Consider the following 19,142-nt stretch of genomic DNA (forward strand, 5'->3'; position numbering starts at 1 on the left):
CACTGGAAGTACACAGTGGCGGGCAGCACTTCCCCATTCAGCAGGGCRTGACATGAGGAGAGGTGCAGCGGAATCAAGAATTACTTAAGTTAATCCTCCTTCTAAAAGAAATGTTCCATAAACTAAACACCTCTCCCAAAGGAGTCCTCTTAAAAAGCTGAGTAAGTGGGCAACTTGAAGATAGCAGAGACAACAGCAGCTTATTGCATATACGGTTTCAGGTCTACAGTAATGCTCACTGAGTATTTACTACTAAACAGTTTATACAGAAAATTTTCACAGCTAAAACACAGTAAAAGTGCTGAAAGAGAACTGCAATTAAGTCCACTACAGCTGCTACTTTCTCAGGTGAAACCAAACATCAGCCTAAAGATAGATTAAAACATCTTGCATTACGTCCTGAGTCTTTCTAGCATGGGAGGCTAAGGTATTTATTAAAAAGGATTTAGGCAGCCATTGCTAGATTCCTGAATATAACAATTTTCATGTTTATCTGCAAAACATTCCTCTATGCTTTGAATGTTAGAAGCAAATAAAAGGACTTACACATGTGGAGCAGAGGAAAGAGACAACCCCAGTATCCTACTGTTTTAACAATAAGAAAGTCTTTACAAATAAGGGTGAGTTTAGTACAGAGATCATTTGAAACATAGGAAGGCTGGAAAGGAACAGATTCAGCCCAAGCATAGACAATAGAATAGCAGCAAAGATAATACGGCAGTAAGAAACTAAATTAGGTGCAATTAAGTTGTCTTGTATTTGTATCATATGCAACTCTTCTGTCAGAAGTAAATTTTTAAAAAATATGCTAAAATTTTCCCATTTATTTTCTTGTTTTCTATTTACATCGATGTCGCCTGCTCACTATACCAACAGGAGGTAATAGTCTGTGCGTACTATACAGACTACCAATTGCTCCATGTAAAAACTGCATTCTCTACATGTAAGATAATATGAACTATCACATGTCCATTTAGTACAAAATTAAAACTTTTTAAAAATAGTTATTTGCAGAGCAACTACAATCTGGTGTGTGTGCACATGTTTTGTTTTAAAGAGACAGCAAATCAAACAAACACTCCGAAAAAGCTTAAACATTTTACCATCAAGTTCACAAAAATGATCCTGTGAATCATCGTATCTTGCCCAGTCAATGAAAGCCTCCTTACTTTGGTTACTGAAGGGAAGAAAATACATTTGGTTTTAAACTTTTAAATAAACAATGTTAATAAGAGCTACCAAAAGAAATATGATCCACATAAAGTAACCTGGAACTGAATTCTGAATTACTGTATCTGACACTCTAGAATATATGGAGTTACTGCTCTTTAGCTGTACAAAGATTCAAGAAGGCATCAACTGCAACACTTCTAAAGGTAAGATTAACATAAGACAGCAAGAAAGATTTCATTGTCCTTATCTGAACAAACTGTGCAATGGCAATGACTTCTCTCCCTTCAGTAAAAGCTTGATAAAATATTTCCATAGCACAAGTTTTTAAACACTTTTCAAAGTAGTTCTTTTAGCAACTATCATTTTTAATAGATTATAGTATTTTTTAACCCTTACTTTCAAAGGGACATACAATAGCTAGCCTTGCTTTGAGTGCGAGGTTGGATCCCTAAAGGCCCCTTCCAAACTAAATTATTCTATGAGTATGATTTGTCTTAAGCCTTCTAAACAACAACGGTATTACACTCATCCTGGCATTTTCAAGGCAGAGAGACAGGTACCTAGAAGTTCCCATATTATGAAACACAGTGCCAAAAGTTGAATGCTTCCTTCTACATACATATGCAGTACAAAACTACTGATGTTAATAGCAAAATGTAAGCAAAGTTAAGTTTGGGAACTCCTGTTCTAGGATAGAGTGAAGTGCCTTGAAATAATGAGAACCCCCCATTCAGTGTGATCAAATTAGAACGAGCTCACTTGTATAGAGGCAATTCTGCAACAAGATACAGTTCTTATCTTCTGCCAAATCACAATAGGAGACTTTATATTTGGTATTAGCCGAGAAGCCTTAAAAGCTTCCCTGATGAACCTCTCCAGTAATTACTACCAGAAAACATTTGCTATCATAAGAAATACAGTTGATAAAGGAAAATAACCCAAACCCATGAGAATGATGCACTACTAGATAGAGAATGTGGAGGTTGGCCTACAAATCACAAGCTCTTCTTGCTCTTTCAAGATCCATTACCTGCCCTCTCCCAACTCCCCAATCTCACAAAAGGTAATCTTCTCTTTAATTCTCTGTACATATGCTCAATTTCATATTCTTTTGTCCTACAGGAGTGGGACTTATTTTCCCTAAAAAAATGGAGAGACACTCCACTCAGGTTTAAAATACTACACACCAGGCAGAAGCAGTTGCTTTTTCATGGCAGCCTCATTTTGCTAGAGGAAAGAGTCCAAACATCTCTATCAGGTAAAACTGTTTCTATGGCCAAAGTCACCAGATCTCTCCTTCAACAGAACCGATTTTTCTATTTCTACTTTTTAAAGGTGGAGAATCTAGAAGAACACAAGTTTCTGTGAGTGCTGTTAACACACTTTCTTACTCAGTGGCAACACCATCCTGCAGAATTCCTCCCACCCAACCTTGACTGTGCCATGCAATAAGCAAGATCAGGGAATTGATCCAAGCTAAAAAAGTAACTTTGCCAACAATACAATAACTTATAGGCTCCCTGATCTGGTTCACTGAATGATCACAAACAGGCACATCAGTAACAGAGGACAGAGCAGGACAGAATCCCTTAATTCAGCACAGTCATCAAGAACAAAGAAGGTTAATATCAGTAAAAAGTAGGAAAAAAAATGTGTTTTTATTTGCAAGGTTCCTCCCTCCCGATGCCATAAAATATCTCCTTCAACTAATATTGAAGTCTACTTTTTAGAAAGGAAAGAGTCTACTTATCACTTTCTTAAAACCTTTACTGTCAGATGTTCTTGCATCATTTCACATTTACTTTTTAATGGACTATGGAAAGAATGAAGAACGAAAACCAGCACATTGCAAAAACAAGACAGACAAAATGAAATGCTGCTTTATTACTATTTTTGTATTATTTTTGTAAATCACAGCATACCTTAAAGTACTGTTAACTGCTCCTAGTTTGTTAGCTTGCTCACAGTCTTCCAGTTCTTCGGAATTATTTGCTGCTTTTGAATACTGTAAGAAAGTTTATATTTAGTATGCAAGTAAATTACCTAAAATTCTTTGAGGGAAAAAAAAAGGTGATGTGAGAGGTATTTCTGAGTTTAGAAGTGAATCTGCCAGTATTGGGGAAAAATCATCAGTTTTGGAAGCGGCAAGTAATTTTGGAACATTTCTTATTTCTGTCTTTCTTCACTAACTTTCATCAGGCCAATTTCATCCTGTTGATTTAAATACCACAGATAATTCAGCCAAATATGTCAAAAAAGTTTTTTTATTAAATAGAGTTCTGAAGTGGTTTAGATACTTTTTTACATTCTTATAAACTGACCTTGAAAGACAAGCGTTGTTATACCCATACACATTGTATTTTGCAAGCATCATCACGCTGCAAGGTTTTTTTGGTCAGTTTTGTAGGAAAGCTTATCAGTTTTGGTCATTTCCCCCTTATGTTTCACTTCATCCTGTCCATAAACACAATTTAAGCATGCACAGACCAGAAAGAGAGGCTTCTTGAACTGAATTCAGATTTTGATTGTTCTAGAGTAAAACCAGAATTGAAGAATTTGAGCTGAACTCTGATTCTACATTTTTAAGAAGTAATCCAGGAAAAAAAGAAGTATTCTAATAGTAAGAGGTTAAGTAAAACATTTAAAGAATTAAAGATAGAATTCCCCTATTCCACTATACTATGTTTATGTCACCAGGAAATTTGTTAGCCTGTCAGCTAAAAGCTCGAAAAGAAGTTCTAACAGTTTGGGAACATAATAGATGGTATCAGTACTCATTAAAAACAAACAAACAAACAAACCCAACTTCCTCTTTTTGGGGGGTTTTCAGATTGAGCCTAAGGATCACAGAGATTTTTATCTTATCAGCCTCCAAGAAATACAGAAAATGACTTAATGTTAGCAACCAATAGCTTACCATAAAGCTAAACCACTGGCCTCCCTTCACTCCAGAGCACATACTTGCATCAATTCACAAGCCAAAACTAAACCATTATTCAGATTGTCACTGTGAAATTCATGTTTTCAAATCATAAGATTTATTTTAGTGTCCAGTACATTTGATAGTATCAAAGCCTATTATTGAGTTCACAACATTGTACTATTATTGACATGACTATTATTGGCATTAGCTTCCATTTTTATTTTGAGCTGTCTCTGCATAGTAAAGGTTTTGATCAACTCTTCAGAAACAGCGAAGAAAGAGAATAATTAGATAAATTTAAAAAAAAAAAAAGTGTAATTCATTTCTGAGGACAGACTTGTGGTCAAACTCCAGTTCTTATTTCTTACATGCATTTAGAAAAGCTGCAGGGTTTTTATTCACAATGCACATGCCACAGCAAGGATTTACTTAAAACTGTTCATGTAAGTAAGCAAGAACATTTGTTTCAAATATACATTTGCATTTGTACTTTTACTGCTCCTTAAAAATTTGTTTATCATATGTTCAGTAAACCTAAAGGTTGAGCTGTGATCCAAGGTCTAGTTTTGACATGGCACAACTGCTTGAGTTGTGCATTTGTGCACAAGTTAAATTTCTGAGAAAACTGCTAAGTTTGTGAGAATGCTTTGAGAAAATATAAAAATATGTAGACTGGGTCTAAGAAAGATACAGGTAAAACTGCAGACAGAGATAAGATTGTTGAGATGTCGATATGCAGCAGCTCAAAGATTTGAGAGCAAAGAAACCGACTCAAAAACGTATAAAATCAGTATGGAAGGTGTCAGACAATGGCAGCTCAGCCACACTGAGGATCACCCTATACCAAGGAGCAAGGGAGGCTAACCCTTTCCCATTTGACTGACAACTGTCTGGCAAGCAAAGACTTAAGGACTTTATCATACTAAAATTAATGCTTAGGCTAAGAGTTTGTTAGTCCTAGCTAGCCACATTGCACATTAGTCAATTGCTCTGCACTTCCATGTTGTCCACCCAGCTTAGAGTCTCTTTGCACACTCTAAAAGTTGCCTAAAATGACCCAGAGAAGGAGGGTTACATAACAAAACCTTGCACATGATGCCCTGTATTATACATCAAGGACAAAAGACTTTGGGGAGGATGATGAAAGGTTACGGAGAACAACATTCATTTCTAAAGAGCATTTTTGAAGGGTTCATATTATCTCATACACCATGCGAATACAAGCAATTACATGGTTCAACACAGCAAAACAAACCTGCACTTCTGTTGTAGGACAGATGAATAACTAACAGGCCTTCCTCTCACCTGGAAATGGTACTGTGCAAGATGAGCCTAATGTACACTTAGAAACACTAGAATGGAATAAGATGTAATTGTTAGAGGAGAAATAGCAGATCCTACTGAAGACCAAAAAAGTGAAGGCGATTTTTAAAAAAATCATTTAAGCTTTATTAGGGGACTTGCCTCTAATAAATAATTACTCTTGAAAACTTTTCACTCAATTTTCTTGGATTTCCTAGGTGTGGGGCTCATTCTTTAGCATCATATGGCTGTTAAATGGAAAAAACAACTAAAAATGGATCTGACCTAAAATGAAACAGATCCTGCTGATGAAATAACATACTGAGATGCTGAAGTAAACATTCTGCATGTCTAGATTTGCAAACCAATCCCTACCCTGAAGTGAAAAAATTACTGCCAAGAATATCATACTAAATCTAAGTTTCCAAACAGAGTGAACATTCAAGTCTAAAGTATGTTTCCAGACTCCACTATTCTCCAGTGTTTACCAGAAAAGGCTATGGGACCTCTGTTGCTCTGTGATCTAGATCAGGACAAAGTATCGGTTCTTGCCAAAGCAAGATCTCCCAAGAGCAGCCTCTGAAAGAAAACAGAAGAGAAGTGGCCAGGAAGTAATAAATGAAGTTAAATGTTGTAACCTTGAGTTACTGCATCCTGTACCTTGCTTCAAAGGTTAATATACCAACTGTCATGACAGTTCTTGAGAGCCTGTCCCCAGAAAACGCTTTCACCACTCAGATGAAACAAGACCATAGAAAGGGAAGCTACTTTGGGCCTCTCCATCACCACTTCAAAAAAGGCTATCTTGGTGCAAAGAGTTAAAAAGAGATTCTCTATTGCTAACCGCACATCTGTGAGGAAGCTGTGGAAATGTAACCCTGGTCTTTGAGGCTAGCTAATATTCCAAAAGCAGAAGAGTCATCTCTGCTAAGCTCTATAGTTAAACAAAAAAGCAAACAGAAAAACATGAAAATCTGAAAAAAAGCTTTAAGTTTACAAGCCCTTCTACATTAGAAGAGAAGGGTAATAGGAAACTGCTCAGAAGCCAAGGACTTGGACCACAGAAGATCTCTCCACAGGATTCTACTTTGAGTGCACCTACTTAAGAGAGTATAACTCAGATAATACAAAATATATCGCAGACTGGCATGAGTGACTGATACAGAGGGTTGTGTTGCCAGAGGGACCTTGACAGGCTGGGGAAATGGGCAGAGAGAAACCTCATGACACTCAACAATGGGAAATGCCAAGTCCTGCACTTGGGGAAAAATAACCCCATGCACCAGTACAGGCTGGGGGCCAACCAGCTACAGAGCAGCTTTTCAGAGAAGGACCTTGGAGTCCTGGTGGACAACATGGTGAACATGGGTCAGCAATGCAACCTTGTGGCAAAGACAACCAACGGTATCCTGGGCTGCATTAGGAAGAACGTTGCCAGCAGGCTGAGGGAGGTGATCCATTTCTCTAGTCAACACTGGTGAGGCCACATCTGTCCAGTTCTGGCCTCCCAGTATGAGACAGATACAGATTTACTGGAGCAAGTCTAGTGAAAGGCCACAAAGATGATTAAGGGATTGGAACAACTCTCATACGAGTAGAGGCTGAGAGAGCTGGGACTGTTCAGCCTGGAGAAGAGAAKGTCGGGGGGAAGGGGGAGGGGGAAATCTCATCAATGTTTCTAAATGTCTGATGAGAGGGTGTAAAGACGACAGGACCAGACACTTTTCAGTGGTGTTCAGCGACAGGGTGAGAGGCAACGGGCACAAACTGAAACACAGAAAATTCCATCTGAACATGAGAAAATACTTCTTCACTGTGAGGGTGACTGAGCACTGGAACAGGTTGCCCAGAGAGGTTCTGCAGTCTCCATCCTTGGAGATATTCAGAAGTTGTCTGGACACGGTCCTGGGCAATGTGCTCAAGGCGAGCCTGCTTGAGCAGGGTGGGAGTTGGACCAGATGATCTTCAGAGGCCCCTTCCAAACTCAGTTATTCTTTGATTTTGTGATTATTGAAAGATGCCTTTGGTTGTTTCCCCCCTTTGCAAGACAGACACTATCTGGATGAAAGAGATGAACTGGCCAAGTATAAAACTAGTATGTCCCCCCTCTACCCCCATTTTTTCCCCCTTAAACCAATACTTTAAGGATAACCCACAAGATGCAAGATATTCCCAAACAAACCAAGCACAGTCTAACAGCACAGTACTTAAAGGTCTACATACTCCTTGAATCAAAACGTCCATACTAAGATGAATCTGATGTTTCCTTAAAAGGGATATTCAACGAGACTGCCAATTTTTAATTGGTTCCAAGAAAGATCAATCATAAGAAGTATCATAACAGTGTAGGTAAGACTTATGTCAGTCCTGATGACAATTTTCTTACAGAAGTATTTATAATTCTGAGAGAAAAGCAGGTAAGAAGAATCTCTTAGTTCCACTAAAATTAAAGGTGTGGAATTGCCCAACTTCCAGTACTGCAGCTGATTGCAACAGCCTGCAAGGCAATTCAAAAAAGGAAACTGTAACGAATATACCAGCAAATGATAGTTTCCCAAATCCTCCCCCTCTAGCGTTGGGAAATAAAAAGGTGGCTGATGTTTCACTTTGGAAGTACAACTCAATCTCCTCTTGTGAACTATCTTAAAAACAGCATACTGTTTTGGTACTAATTAAYACCTTCATTAGGGCTCACAGGAATAATCAGGAGGCTCAAATGCCTCAATTCGTGTTCACTTATTGGAAGAATCATTATCACTTCTAAAAGCTTGTCTCCAAAAAGGCATTATGGTATTTCAGGAGTCAGTTTCTCTCCAATAAAGCTTAGAGGAGGACAGAGTCAATGAAAAAGAGAAGTAGCAACTGATTTTCCAGCTAAAACTCAAAATCTTCTGTCCAGAGACAGCACCAAAGTTCTTCCAGAGCAGCTACTGCTTATACCAAAACACATTTAGTCACACTTGATTTCAGACTGAGCTTACCAATATGTGTACAAATAGGAGACAAGACTTCCTCTTGAGCTGGAGCTTGGACAGACTTGTCTGCATTGTCCATGCCAGTAGAATACACGGAAGTCATCCACTTACAATAAAGTATTCCCCTCAGCTGTCTTTAGTGATCTTTCTTGGCATAAGGTTTAAACCTAATGCCAAGAAAATTCCAAAATGCCAAAATGCCAAGAAAATTTATGACACAGTGGACTATACTCAGGCTAGTAAGCAGTGACTATAGCTGTCCAGTGAGGTGGAAAGTCCACCTGAAGTACTGCACTGCCTATGACAGATAACTGCAGAGGATGAAGATTCATAGTTAAGCAACAGTAAGTACGAGTCTACAACAGAGCGAAGGCACTCAACAGAAAAACCTTCCTTCAGTTGCTAAGATCCTTATCTTGGGCACTGTGTTTGGGATTTTGGGGGTATTCTGGGTTTTGGGGAGGGGGGGGTTGGTTTTTTTTTGTTTTGTTTTCTCTGACCTCCTTTATAGGTCTTCATGCCTTCTTCACTTGTTTGGCTTTGCTAAAATCACTTGGCGATCTAAGCAGGATGGCTCAGAAGCAAGCAAAAGCCAACAGCACACACTGACAGCTTAAGCTTGCAGCTAAATCATTTTAAAATGGTTTAGCCTAAATTATCTTTAGGCTAATGACCTCCTCAAGATTAGATGTGACATAACTACATACAATCATTCTTCTTTTTTGAATATTACAGGTCGTATTTATACACGGTTCTTACAAAAGACTGCACTGCTACTGCAACTGTGTATCTGTCTACAGCATTAGAGAAGGTAGCTCAGAAATTAATGAGAATTTTACATCAGGCATTCAGTGACCATGTACAGCCATCTTCRGTCATTCATTGATTCAGTGAGTGCCAACTCAAGCTATGAAAGACTCAGAATGGCATGACAGTACTAATTAGGTCAGAAACACGATGTTACATTATGCATAAAAGTAAAAATACAAGCCACAAAGAAACTCATCAGTTATGTTAACAATTTCATCACTATGCCAAGATGGAAAGTTTGTGATAGAAAGCTAGACACTACTGAATTGTTAGGATTACAGTGAATCAGAAAAAAGTCCAAAAATAAATGACTACTTACTTTATTAGAGCTCCCAGCTTTAATTCCAACAGGTACTTTGCTCTAAAATAGAAATAATTCACTGTTCTTATATTGTTCATACAAATGATTATGGCTAGATTAAAGTCTAGGAATTAGAAATATCATTTCTACAGAAGCCAACTTGTTTTATGTAATTAGCTTGCACCTTTATTTTCTCAACATATTATATCCAAAACAGTGCTACAGTTTATAACAAATTTAAAGTTATTTATTCTATTTGAAAAAATGACTGAGACCTTAGGGTATTTCAAATATATTATTTTTGAAGGGAAAAATAACTATTATCATCCTTTTATTTAAATTTAAGATTTCATTAGTAAATATTGTTACAATTAATCTGAACTTTATTACCTGATGATTGAGTAAAAATACAGATGAGTCATAATTTAAACATAGTTAAACCAATCTGCAGAAAGTGTTTATAAACTGATGTATATAATATCTCAAAAATTTAAATTAAGCGTGACATTTACCACATATCAAGGGAAGACCACCTTTTAACTGAAGACACAAAATTTCCAAATAGGCTAAGAAATGATTGTCTTCAGTGTCTTCTGAAAAGCCAAGATGTACATTGTATACATGTCCTGACGAGTCACTTGGGTGACAGCGAGGTATCAATTACTGTAAGTTCTAGTCTCAGTCATGAAGTTTCAATAAATCACATTTGCAAAATGCTTTGTCATCCATAAAGGAAGAAACCTATATAAATGGATCATTAGGATTCATCATATAATTAAGAATCTACCAGATTTTTCAAATGGACAGCTAAGTTGCCTTCCTTCCCACCTCACCCCACCAAATTTTTTTAAACCCATAGGTTCACACTCGGATTGATTTTTGCTAAGCCTGGCAATGAACAGGACATCTTTTTAATACTAGACACAAAGAAAAGTTGTAAACATTTATTTTCCACTATTCAACTTTTTAAATACAAAATTCTAAACTTTACCTTGAAATTTTTATCTTTCATTGTTAAACAATACAGCTATGTGAATTAGTGTACTGCTACCACTGTTAATATAACCATGCTCAAAACCTCCAAATTTATACACACTATTTTTGGTGAAATGTGTTTAGCTCTACATAACAAAAGAAAGAGTAGGAACTTCTTCCCATTGATAAAACTGACTCTTTAAAAATACAGAAAAACATATTAAGTGAGTGAAAGTTCATATTTACCAACTACCATAAAATTTTTTTCCCATCAGCTATGTACTGAATTATTTACCCTGCTTTCTGGTCAAATCTGTAGTTAAAACATTCTGTTGTTAAGAGATTAAAATTGCTCTTGTAGACTCAACAGTGCTTTGCAGTTTATAAAATCAGACAATTCCACCACCTATTATTTTGCACCAATGTCTGTTAAGAGCATGCTGTAGGTCACTGGATAGAAGACTACCCCAGGAAGCAAAAAGGCCTAGGCTACAAATACCTTGCTCTGACTTTGGACAGGCAAGGACCTATCTCAGTCTCTAGATCTTAGAAACTGAGATGAGAATGACTATTTCTAGAAGTCACTTTCTTTTCCAGAAGTAAGCTATGTATTTTACAGTTGTGTTTATTTGGAAAGAATGAAAATAGCAGCAGCAGCAGACATTTTGTGTAAGAGAGTCCTGGATTAAGAAATACCTGATTAAAGCTAACCATGGATGGTAATACATTTGCTGATGTACTAACAACTATTACAGCATTTGACTTACACTCAGCATAACCATTTCCTTAAGCAAATTATACAGCATGACTGGAAAGGAGATTTCTTCTAAAGGAGAGGAGATAATGGAACTACACCTATGAAGTCTGATATTCCAAAAGTTTTGAAGTTTACTATTGCGGAGTAGTATCGTGCACCGTAAATTAGCAAACTGTTTAGCCTAACAAACCTTTTCTATTTTATATTATTTGATCCATACCTCTGGACAAGGCTCTACATGACAATCTTTGATAGAGCAATGGCCATCGTCAGCCCAGAACGGGCATGGTCTCTTTAGATTGACCTAAAGATACAAAAACAAAAATTCACAATTAACACTAACTTTAAAACAGACATCTCTCAATACCAGGAAATCTTTTCAAATTAAAAGAGAAGATATGAGGAAAAAGGATTAAATCTAATACTTTTAAGGGKTTTTTTTTAAAGCACTCTCCCATAGAGACTGTTATCACAATTCCCTACCACAAGCTTCAGCTGAAATACTCAGGGGGAAACAAACATGCATTATCTTAAAGCACAGATTAGATCTCTCACCATCAACATAACTGTTCAAAGCAGTAACTAAACTGTAACAAAGAACACTGAATCAGATGTGCAGCTATAAAATGGTCTACTTAAAATCAGTTGTATTTGTACTACACTAATCAAGGAAATACATTTGATGGAAGATAAGACACTAGTGCAGAAGTTCACTGATTTAAATAAGTGCTTGGATAATTTCAGATTTTGAGCAATAAAAACAGACTGATGATTAGTACACTTCATAGTGATTCAAGGAAGAACAAATATCAAAATACTAATGGTCTTAAATTAGAGAGCTGACATAGCATAAATACAAATAAYGAAGAGAAACCACTTCAGAAACATTACCAGCAAACCAGATGCTTTCTGGTCAACGCTCCTATTTGTCATCAAATGGCACAATAAAGGTAGAGAGTACCACATGTATTAGCATCTACTACATGGCAAGAGAGTCAAACATTTCTTCACTACATTTCATTTGAATTGTTTATGTGAAAAAGTCAGTGAAGTATGAAAACACAGTTTTCCTTTGCATTAGCCTTATACATACTAACAATGACTAGCGATGAAAGATTACCTTGACCTCTTCACTCCTAAAGCAAAGACTAAAGGTTTTTCTGCAAAATCTATCAGAAACACTTCAAAAGCACACCATCTTTGAAACCTAAAATTATAAATAAAATACAAAGCATTTATCCCCAGTAGTTATCACCATCTTCTGGTTTAAAAAATATATATATATCAGTTTGGCAACTTTCAGAGTAATGGTAAAGTTACTGCTATTCTTTGATTTTGTTTTCCTTTAGCACAGCTTGTACTAGTTTCCTTTAGTTGATAAATACTATTCATGAAGACACTCAACTGAAGTTACTACTTGTATCTAACAACTTGCATCCTTAATGTTTTGAGGTAAGTACCACTTCACATTTGAAACTGTTGTAGATATGGGATTTGATCCTGCAGTCAAAGTCAGCAAGTTCTATAAAATGCACTGTAAAATTAAGCCTATTACCAAAGATGGCACTTGGCCCTAGAGCAGTTTCAACACAAGAATTTAAGAATCATAAATGCAATTATAAGAAGTAATTTAAGTCTATAAATCTTAAGTCATAAAACTAATCCATACAGTAATTTAGGGGGAAAAAAAATACACTCAAGCTGTACAGCATATGTGTAGAGCCACATACTACAAGAACAGTATTCTTGCTATAGCTAATTTGTTGAAAGTTTAAATTGATGGGGGAGTTAATCTCAGTCTTCAGAAAAACATGGTTTTCCCTCCTCATATGTRGGAACATTTTTGTAGTACGTCTCTCTTGCATGCTATTCTATACTATCCATTTTACACATGGAGAAAAAACAAACAGGAAACAAAGCTTAAACACCTAGTGCACTAGTGCCAGAGCAGTCCCTTGTGCACAGAACTGGCAGYTAAACTCCAAATCCCATGCCCTGATGAGCTCGGCGTCCACTGCATATAGTTCCTGCAGGATTCCTGCTATGATAAAAGAAACATACTACTCAGCCTTTTAATTTGGAGAAAAACTGAAACCACTGAGCACACTTGAATAACTGTTCCATTAACAACAACAACAGTTTTATTTTAAAATCACAAATCTCTTATAATGCAAGCTAACATTTTAGCAGCACTTTATAAAAGTGTTTTAAAATAGGCAGTGGAATTAAAGGTTTGTTATACCTCAAATAATTTTCAAATGGGATTGCTTTATTTTTTTAAAAACTTCACTGCTGAAAAAATTAAACAGAATTAATAATATTAATACTAGTTCCGTTGAGTTTCTATAATTATGTAAAACTATACTACATCATGGAAACTTGAAAGAAAAGCAGTACTTGAAGTTCACACTCAAGGAAATTACTTTCTAGAGCTAACTCCTTTCCACCAGTTAATCTAAAATTTCACAGTTACTGTGAATTAGTAGATTGTACTGACAATGAATCAATCCACAGAAGAATCACTTAAAGCAGCTTCACCAGCATCTGAGTGAAGAAAAAATTTTCTTTAAAATATCAATATAGGGAAGCCATCCCAGATAAGATTTTTGTGACCATGCAAGAGAACATTTGAGACTCAAGAATACTGCACTGAAGCTGAATCCTAACTTATTTCAACAGGCATACTTCAGTATTAGTGAAAACGAAAAAGTCTATGTACGACAGAAAAAGCCGTAGCATATTGATTAAAGACAACTGTTGACAAACTGAGCTTAGAGCTAATTGTTTACAGTTGATGACTCTCCCAAATACACTCCTAAATTTATTTTACTGTACTCAGCAGAAAATTACAATCCTAAGAACATAATGCAAATCTAACTGTATACTTTCAGACAAGCTATCCTTTTCCTCTACAGGAGATATGGATCCTGGAAACACGGAAGTTTGAGAAACCTCACTTTAAAAGCTTATTACCAAGATCCCTCTCTCACTACCCAACTGCTAGACAACTTAGAGTGGGGCAAGACCACCAAGTATCATGCTCATAATTCTGGGTAAGTAGAACAAGAATTCAGAACTACTTTAATCTGAGCCAGAACATCAATAACAATATTACAGAAATCCTAGACTTGATTTGATAAACCACTAAAACTAAGAAATTATTCCGGAAGTAGCAAGTGCAACATTTATTTTGTTCTTTCTACAAGCTACAAAAAAAGTACAAATCCTGATAAATCTTTGTTTTTTAATTAGAATGCTTTACTTCAAATAATCTTCAGCTGTTCCTGGTCATCATCATTCTCAAAAACGTTCACCACTCTAATAAGCAATGTTAGAATATTATAGGGACATCCACACATCTCCCCTGTAACAATACAGTTCAAGAAAAAAAAAAAAAAAGATCTAGACTACTTGTTACAAATTCAGTCAAGCTGGCAGTTAGCTTTAAATGCTAGGACTTCAAAGAGACCTTAGAAATCACAGGACTGCCTGAAAGCTACAGGTATTCTTTGAAGATGGGGAAAAGAATGTTGGCCCCCACCCTCTCAATGCAGCTAATGAAAAGGTCATCCTTTGCTTATTAGAAAGGATTTTCCCCTTTTCTCCATTCAAAGAGGCAGGTATCTATATGTTAGCTGTTCCTACCTTTCATTCACAGAAACTATCCAACATCTTGTGGAGTCTCCACCCTTGGAGATATTCAAAACTCAACTTGATACGATCCCGGGCAACCTGCTCTAGCTGACCCTGCTTTGAGCGGGGGGGTTGGACCGGATGATCTCGAGAGGTTCCAACATCAACTATTCTGTGACTCTATGATCTTTATTATCCAGTAGTTCTTCTTTATTCAAACAAAAAACTCTCAAAGCACTTCTAATAATCTTTTGAAAGGCCTTAAAACAGAAAGGCCATACTTCATATTATTGATCCTTCATAGATGGACTGGCAGTAATGGAAAGGGGAAGGAAGCAAAGCTTAAACTCAATTTTTCCATAATATTCCTTTCTCCTAACTTTGTTTTCCTCTTAAAATGAAATAGAAAAAAACTGAAGTCAGATCACCTGCTTAAAAAAAAATAAAAATTATGTCATAAACCAGTACAGGTCAGGACTGTTTCAGTTCAAGGAGCAGTTACAGCACCTGCTAAACCTGTAGAGCTACAGCAATCAGGTCCTTTACATCAGAACTTCAACATGTAGTTTTGCAGTCATTCATTCTGTTGGGTCACAGATTCACACCGTCGAGCAAATACCATATTACCCACACGTGATCTAGATCAGATGCAGGTGTACATCTGCATCACTGTGTCTAATCTACAGAACACAATATTAAGCTTGTGTGACTGTGAGGAATGGAAAGACAAACACTGATCTAACAGACTTTAATCCATCAGAGTGCTCTGAACATGTTTTACTGCCAGAGTGCATTTATACTGGATCAGTGATTTGCTTTAAGGGGCTTCTTTTTGTTTCTTTTTCTTTTTTTCCTTTTGGATACTATATTAGAAGTCCAATGGCTAAATTCATTGAATTGTCAAAGCACAGTCTCAGCAGTTAAAAAAAAAAAAAAAAGAATTTTTCCAACATTATACATAACGTACTAAGCATAAGGAGAAATGTACCAAAATGAATCTCATACAAAGCAGACACAATATGAAGAACCTGAGAGGCATTATAGTCGGATTTTACTCTCCCTCCAGTCCGTTTTCTTTGTTTTGACAGCTAAAGAAAATCAAAACTATGTACCAGAAAAAGAAACAAACTTTCAAGCTTGAAGGAATTTTTTTTGTGGCACTACTTACCAACGTAAAGCAAACAAACAAGCACAAAAAAAAACCCAAAAACACACAAATCCAGATTTCTTCAGACATTCTATGAATACCTCTAAAGAATCACCATCACCTACCCCGTGTTTTAAGGCAACTAATCTTCTCCACTCTATTTATGCTTTTAAAATACAGAATGAGGTGCTGTTTTTTAAATGAGTAGGAAGTATTTAGCATACCATCAGGTAGAAGAGTTAGAAAAATGCATTAGTTTCTTTTGCCCTAATATAAGAAATTAATTTTGTACATACATGGAGTCAAGATTACTCAAAAGGAGCAGGAGAGAAGATTAGGAGCAAAACTAAAATTTGACTTGCTCAACTACCATTATACTGAATTCATTCCTCAAACCTTTCAGCAAGTACTCTTCATTCTATATTTTCAAAACATACATACAGTTAACTGTTACGCTGGTAGGAAAGCAATGGCTTTGCACTACTGTCCACTACTAACATTTTGAAAGACAGACTTTCTTCCAGGTTTCCATTTTGATGCACTTAACTCAGCATGAATGGGAAATATAAAGTCAGCTTTGAAGTGTTAAAGCCATTCCTCAGTGAAAAAACAAACCAAAAAGCTAACCAAAAAAAGATACTCAGCAGATGGTATAACTTCCTAGAAATGACAACTATCTTCTAGTTACAGTACAAGCCATGCTAGCACAGTTCCTTTAAAAGACAAGATTTTAGGCTGCTTTCCCCCCTCCCCTTCATTTCCTCTATTAATTCTAGAAACACCGCCCCTGGAAAAAACATGCAAAGCTTCAGAAATTTTTTTTCTTCTTCCCACTTTTTTTTAATAAAGCACAGAAAACTGCTATATTATGCATTACCACCACTATCACAATAAGAGCTCAGAATTACACGAAGACATGCCCTCCCACACCAATTGCTACACAAAAAATGACCAGCTACCATAGTTAAAACTATAACCTTCTTTAAAATTAATCCCTAACAACATAAATACTGACACACTTTGGAATATATAAGGGTCAAGTAACTAGGGAATCTCTCTTCTTATACAGAGGAACACTTTTATTTAAAAGGATATTGCTGTTTAAACTATAGATTAATTCTGGAAAACACCTGAATATCAAGATCTACTAGTTCCATAATGACTCAACAGCACTAAAATCCAGCACATGCGCTTGCAAGACAAACTGAGGTTGTACAGTACACGTGCTTTAATCAATACCAGCTATGCACTCACTACACAAAACATCCTTTATTTTCTTTAGAGACCAAAGTATTAGACTTTGTTGTTCACAGTGTTATTCACTATTATCACAAAATAAATGTTAGATTCCTTATCATTAGGCTTCCATATTTTGTGTTTTGTATAAACACAGTATAAAACTACACTGAGAGAAAATTATTCCTTTATTATTTCACTGAGAAAATGTCCCACTAGCTATCTAGCAACCAACTAGCATAAATTAAGCAAGACTTTAAACAAAAACTAGCCAGCCCATTAAGTCTTACAGATTAAAGTTTGAGTTCTCTGGCTGTTGAACTAGTAACACAATGGGGATGGTGCAACTCAAGTTACAAGAGCTGATGATCCAAATTCCTGCTACAAGTTAACTTGCTTCAGAGTAGGAGTGTTTTCACTCCCAAAATTAATATACTACCTATACTAATTAATATACCTTTATGCAGTATTCAGCTACCCTGTAGTTGACCTAGATGAGCACTGCATACCCTCACAATTTCCTCATTCACCTATGTGCACTTCCATGATTTTGTGCAGGGACATCAAAAACTCCGTTGCTTTTACAAAAAGGAAAGTGTAGAAAAACTTTGCTAGTTTCTGTAATCAGTTTGCTTGTTCAACATATTCTTCCCTACTACAATTTAAAGCACATAATTACGGTGTGGGGATGAGGACTGCACAACAGCACTTGTAGTTGCACATCAATTATAAAGGTCAGTAATGCAAAAAAGTTTAAATGCCTGGCTATCCTCCCAGCTCTGTATGTTGAAACACTACATTTTGTTTTCTCAGTTCTGTGCCAACTGGAAGAACACAACTATCCACTGGAGGACTAATCAGTAATACGGACAGATTCCAACTTGAATAAAAGTATTGCTCAGGTGTTAACCTATGCTCTCTGCAATGCAGGCAAATTCTAAGCATGAATGCTTATATACTTGGGCGTATGAACAGTATTGTTGGTGAGACAAAAACTGTATGAAAGATGAGGTAGGATTGTACTACAGACACTATTAAAGTAGGATCTGCAGAACTGCAGGAATACAAGCTTTTGAAATGAAAATTTTATCCTCCCCTAAATTTGCAGGATAAAATTCCTGTTGTATAGTTTGTAAACCTGTTACTCCCCTTCTTCAAATACTTTGTTTTACATCTTCTTAGTGCCTCTGGAGAATCTAATTACCACTACTATGTGATATGTTTTCACTGAAGTTGCACGTATCTTGTTTCTCCTGAACACTGAAGTTAGAACCGCACCATGTAGCAGGAGGAGATTCAGGGTGAAGTTACATGTTACTGCTTGCTCATACTAGAAAGTGAAGATGCTAGTAGTCTTCTTCTCTCCTTCCTCTCATACATAACCCCATCCTCCATGAATTCTGATACTTGCCCAATTCCAACTCAGACAGATAATTTGTTAAATCCTGCAAAAAAAAATTTTCTATCAGGTTAATGAGTTACACTGGCCTACTGCACAGCTAGACAAGCCACAGAAGTAAAAGTAGTGAAGGGGCAGGATGGTCTGCCCAGGAGTGGAACATCTCTTCCCCGTAGTAAAGAGCCACTTGATTAGCTCAGTCAAAAATGCAACCTCTATTTCCTGTCAAGCACATCTGAGAAAGAATAGAAGCATCAAGCTGCAAAGTCCTATTTTGCTCATCAAATTTGAGTATACAGAAAGCCCAATCTTTCAAATCATTAGAGAATAATAGTATATACTATTTGAAAATTAATATTTATACTTTTTTTTTCCAAAGGAATAAAGGTTCTCTATAGAGCAAAGACTAAAACCAGAACAAAGACAACAACTGATAAGAAAAGAAAATCATCACAAAATTTCAAATTCCAAATTATGCACATTAGTTAGAAGACAAGTTCTGCATGGTATC

General features: G+C 36.4%; 1 protein-coding gene across 5 annotated transcripts in view; it reads right to left on the bottom strand.

Moving 5' to 3' along the window:
- The window catches only part of ERO1B (endoplasmic reticulum oxidoreductase 1 beta), a 40,281-nt gene that overhangs the window by 15,710 nt on the left and 5,429 nt on the right, over window positions 1-19,142 (bottom strand). For 4 of the 5 annotated variants that reach the window (XR_003256538.1, XM_026085125.1, XM_026085124.1 and 1 more), the window contains exons 3-6: window positions 11,437-11,520; window positions 9,503-9,544; window positions 3,096-3,178; window positions 1,104-1,177 (exon numbers count right to left, since the gene is read on the bottom strand). Coding sequence is in view for 4 of the 5 variants with exons in the window: in XM_026085125.1 (XP_025940910.1) it covers window positions 1,104-1,177; window positions 3,096-3,178; window positions 9,503-9,544; window positions 11,437-11,520 (283 nt within the window). In the remaining variant the exon portion in view is untranslated. Of the gene's footprint in view, window positions 1-1,103; window positions 1,178-3,095; window positions 3,179-9,502; window positions 9,545-11,436; window positions 11,521-18,510; window positions 18,580-19,142 lie in introns of those variants that run through there. The other variant, XM_026085126.1, reaches the window with a different exon arrangement.

This window comes from Apteryx rowi, unplaced genomic scaffold (genome assembly GCF_003343035.1).
Source record: "Apteryx rowi isolate R43461 unplaced genomic scaffold, aptRow1 scaffold_66, whole genome shotgun sequence".
Lineage (NCBI taxonomy): Eukaryota > Metazoa > Chordata > Aves > Apterygiformes > Apterygidae > Apteryx > Apteryx rowi.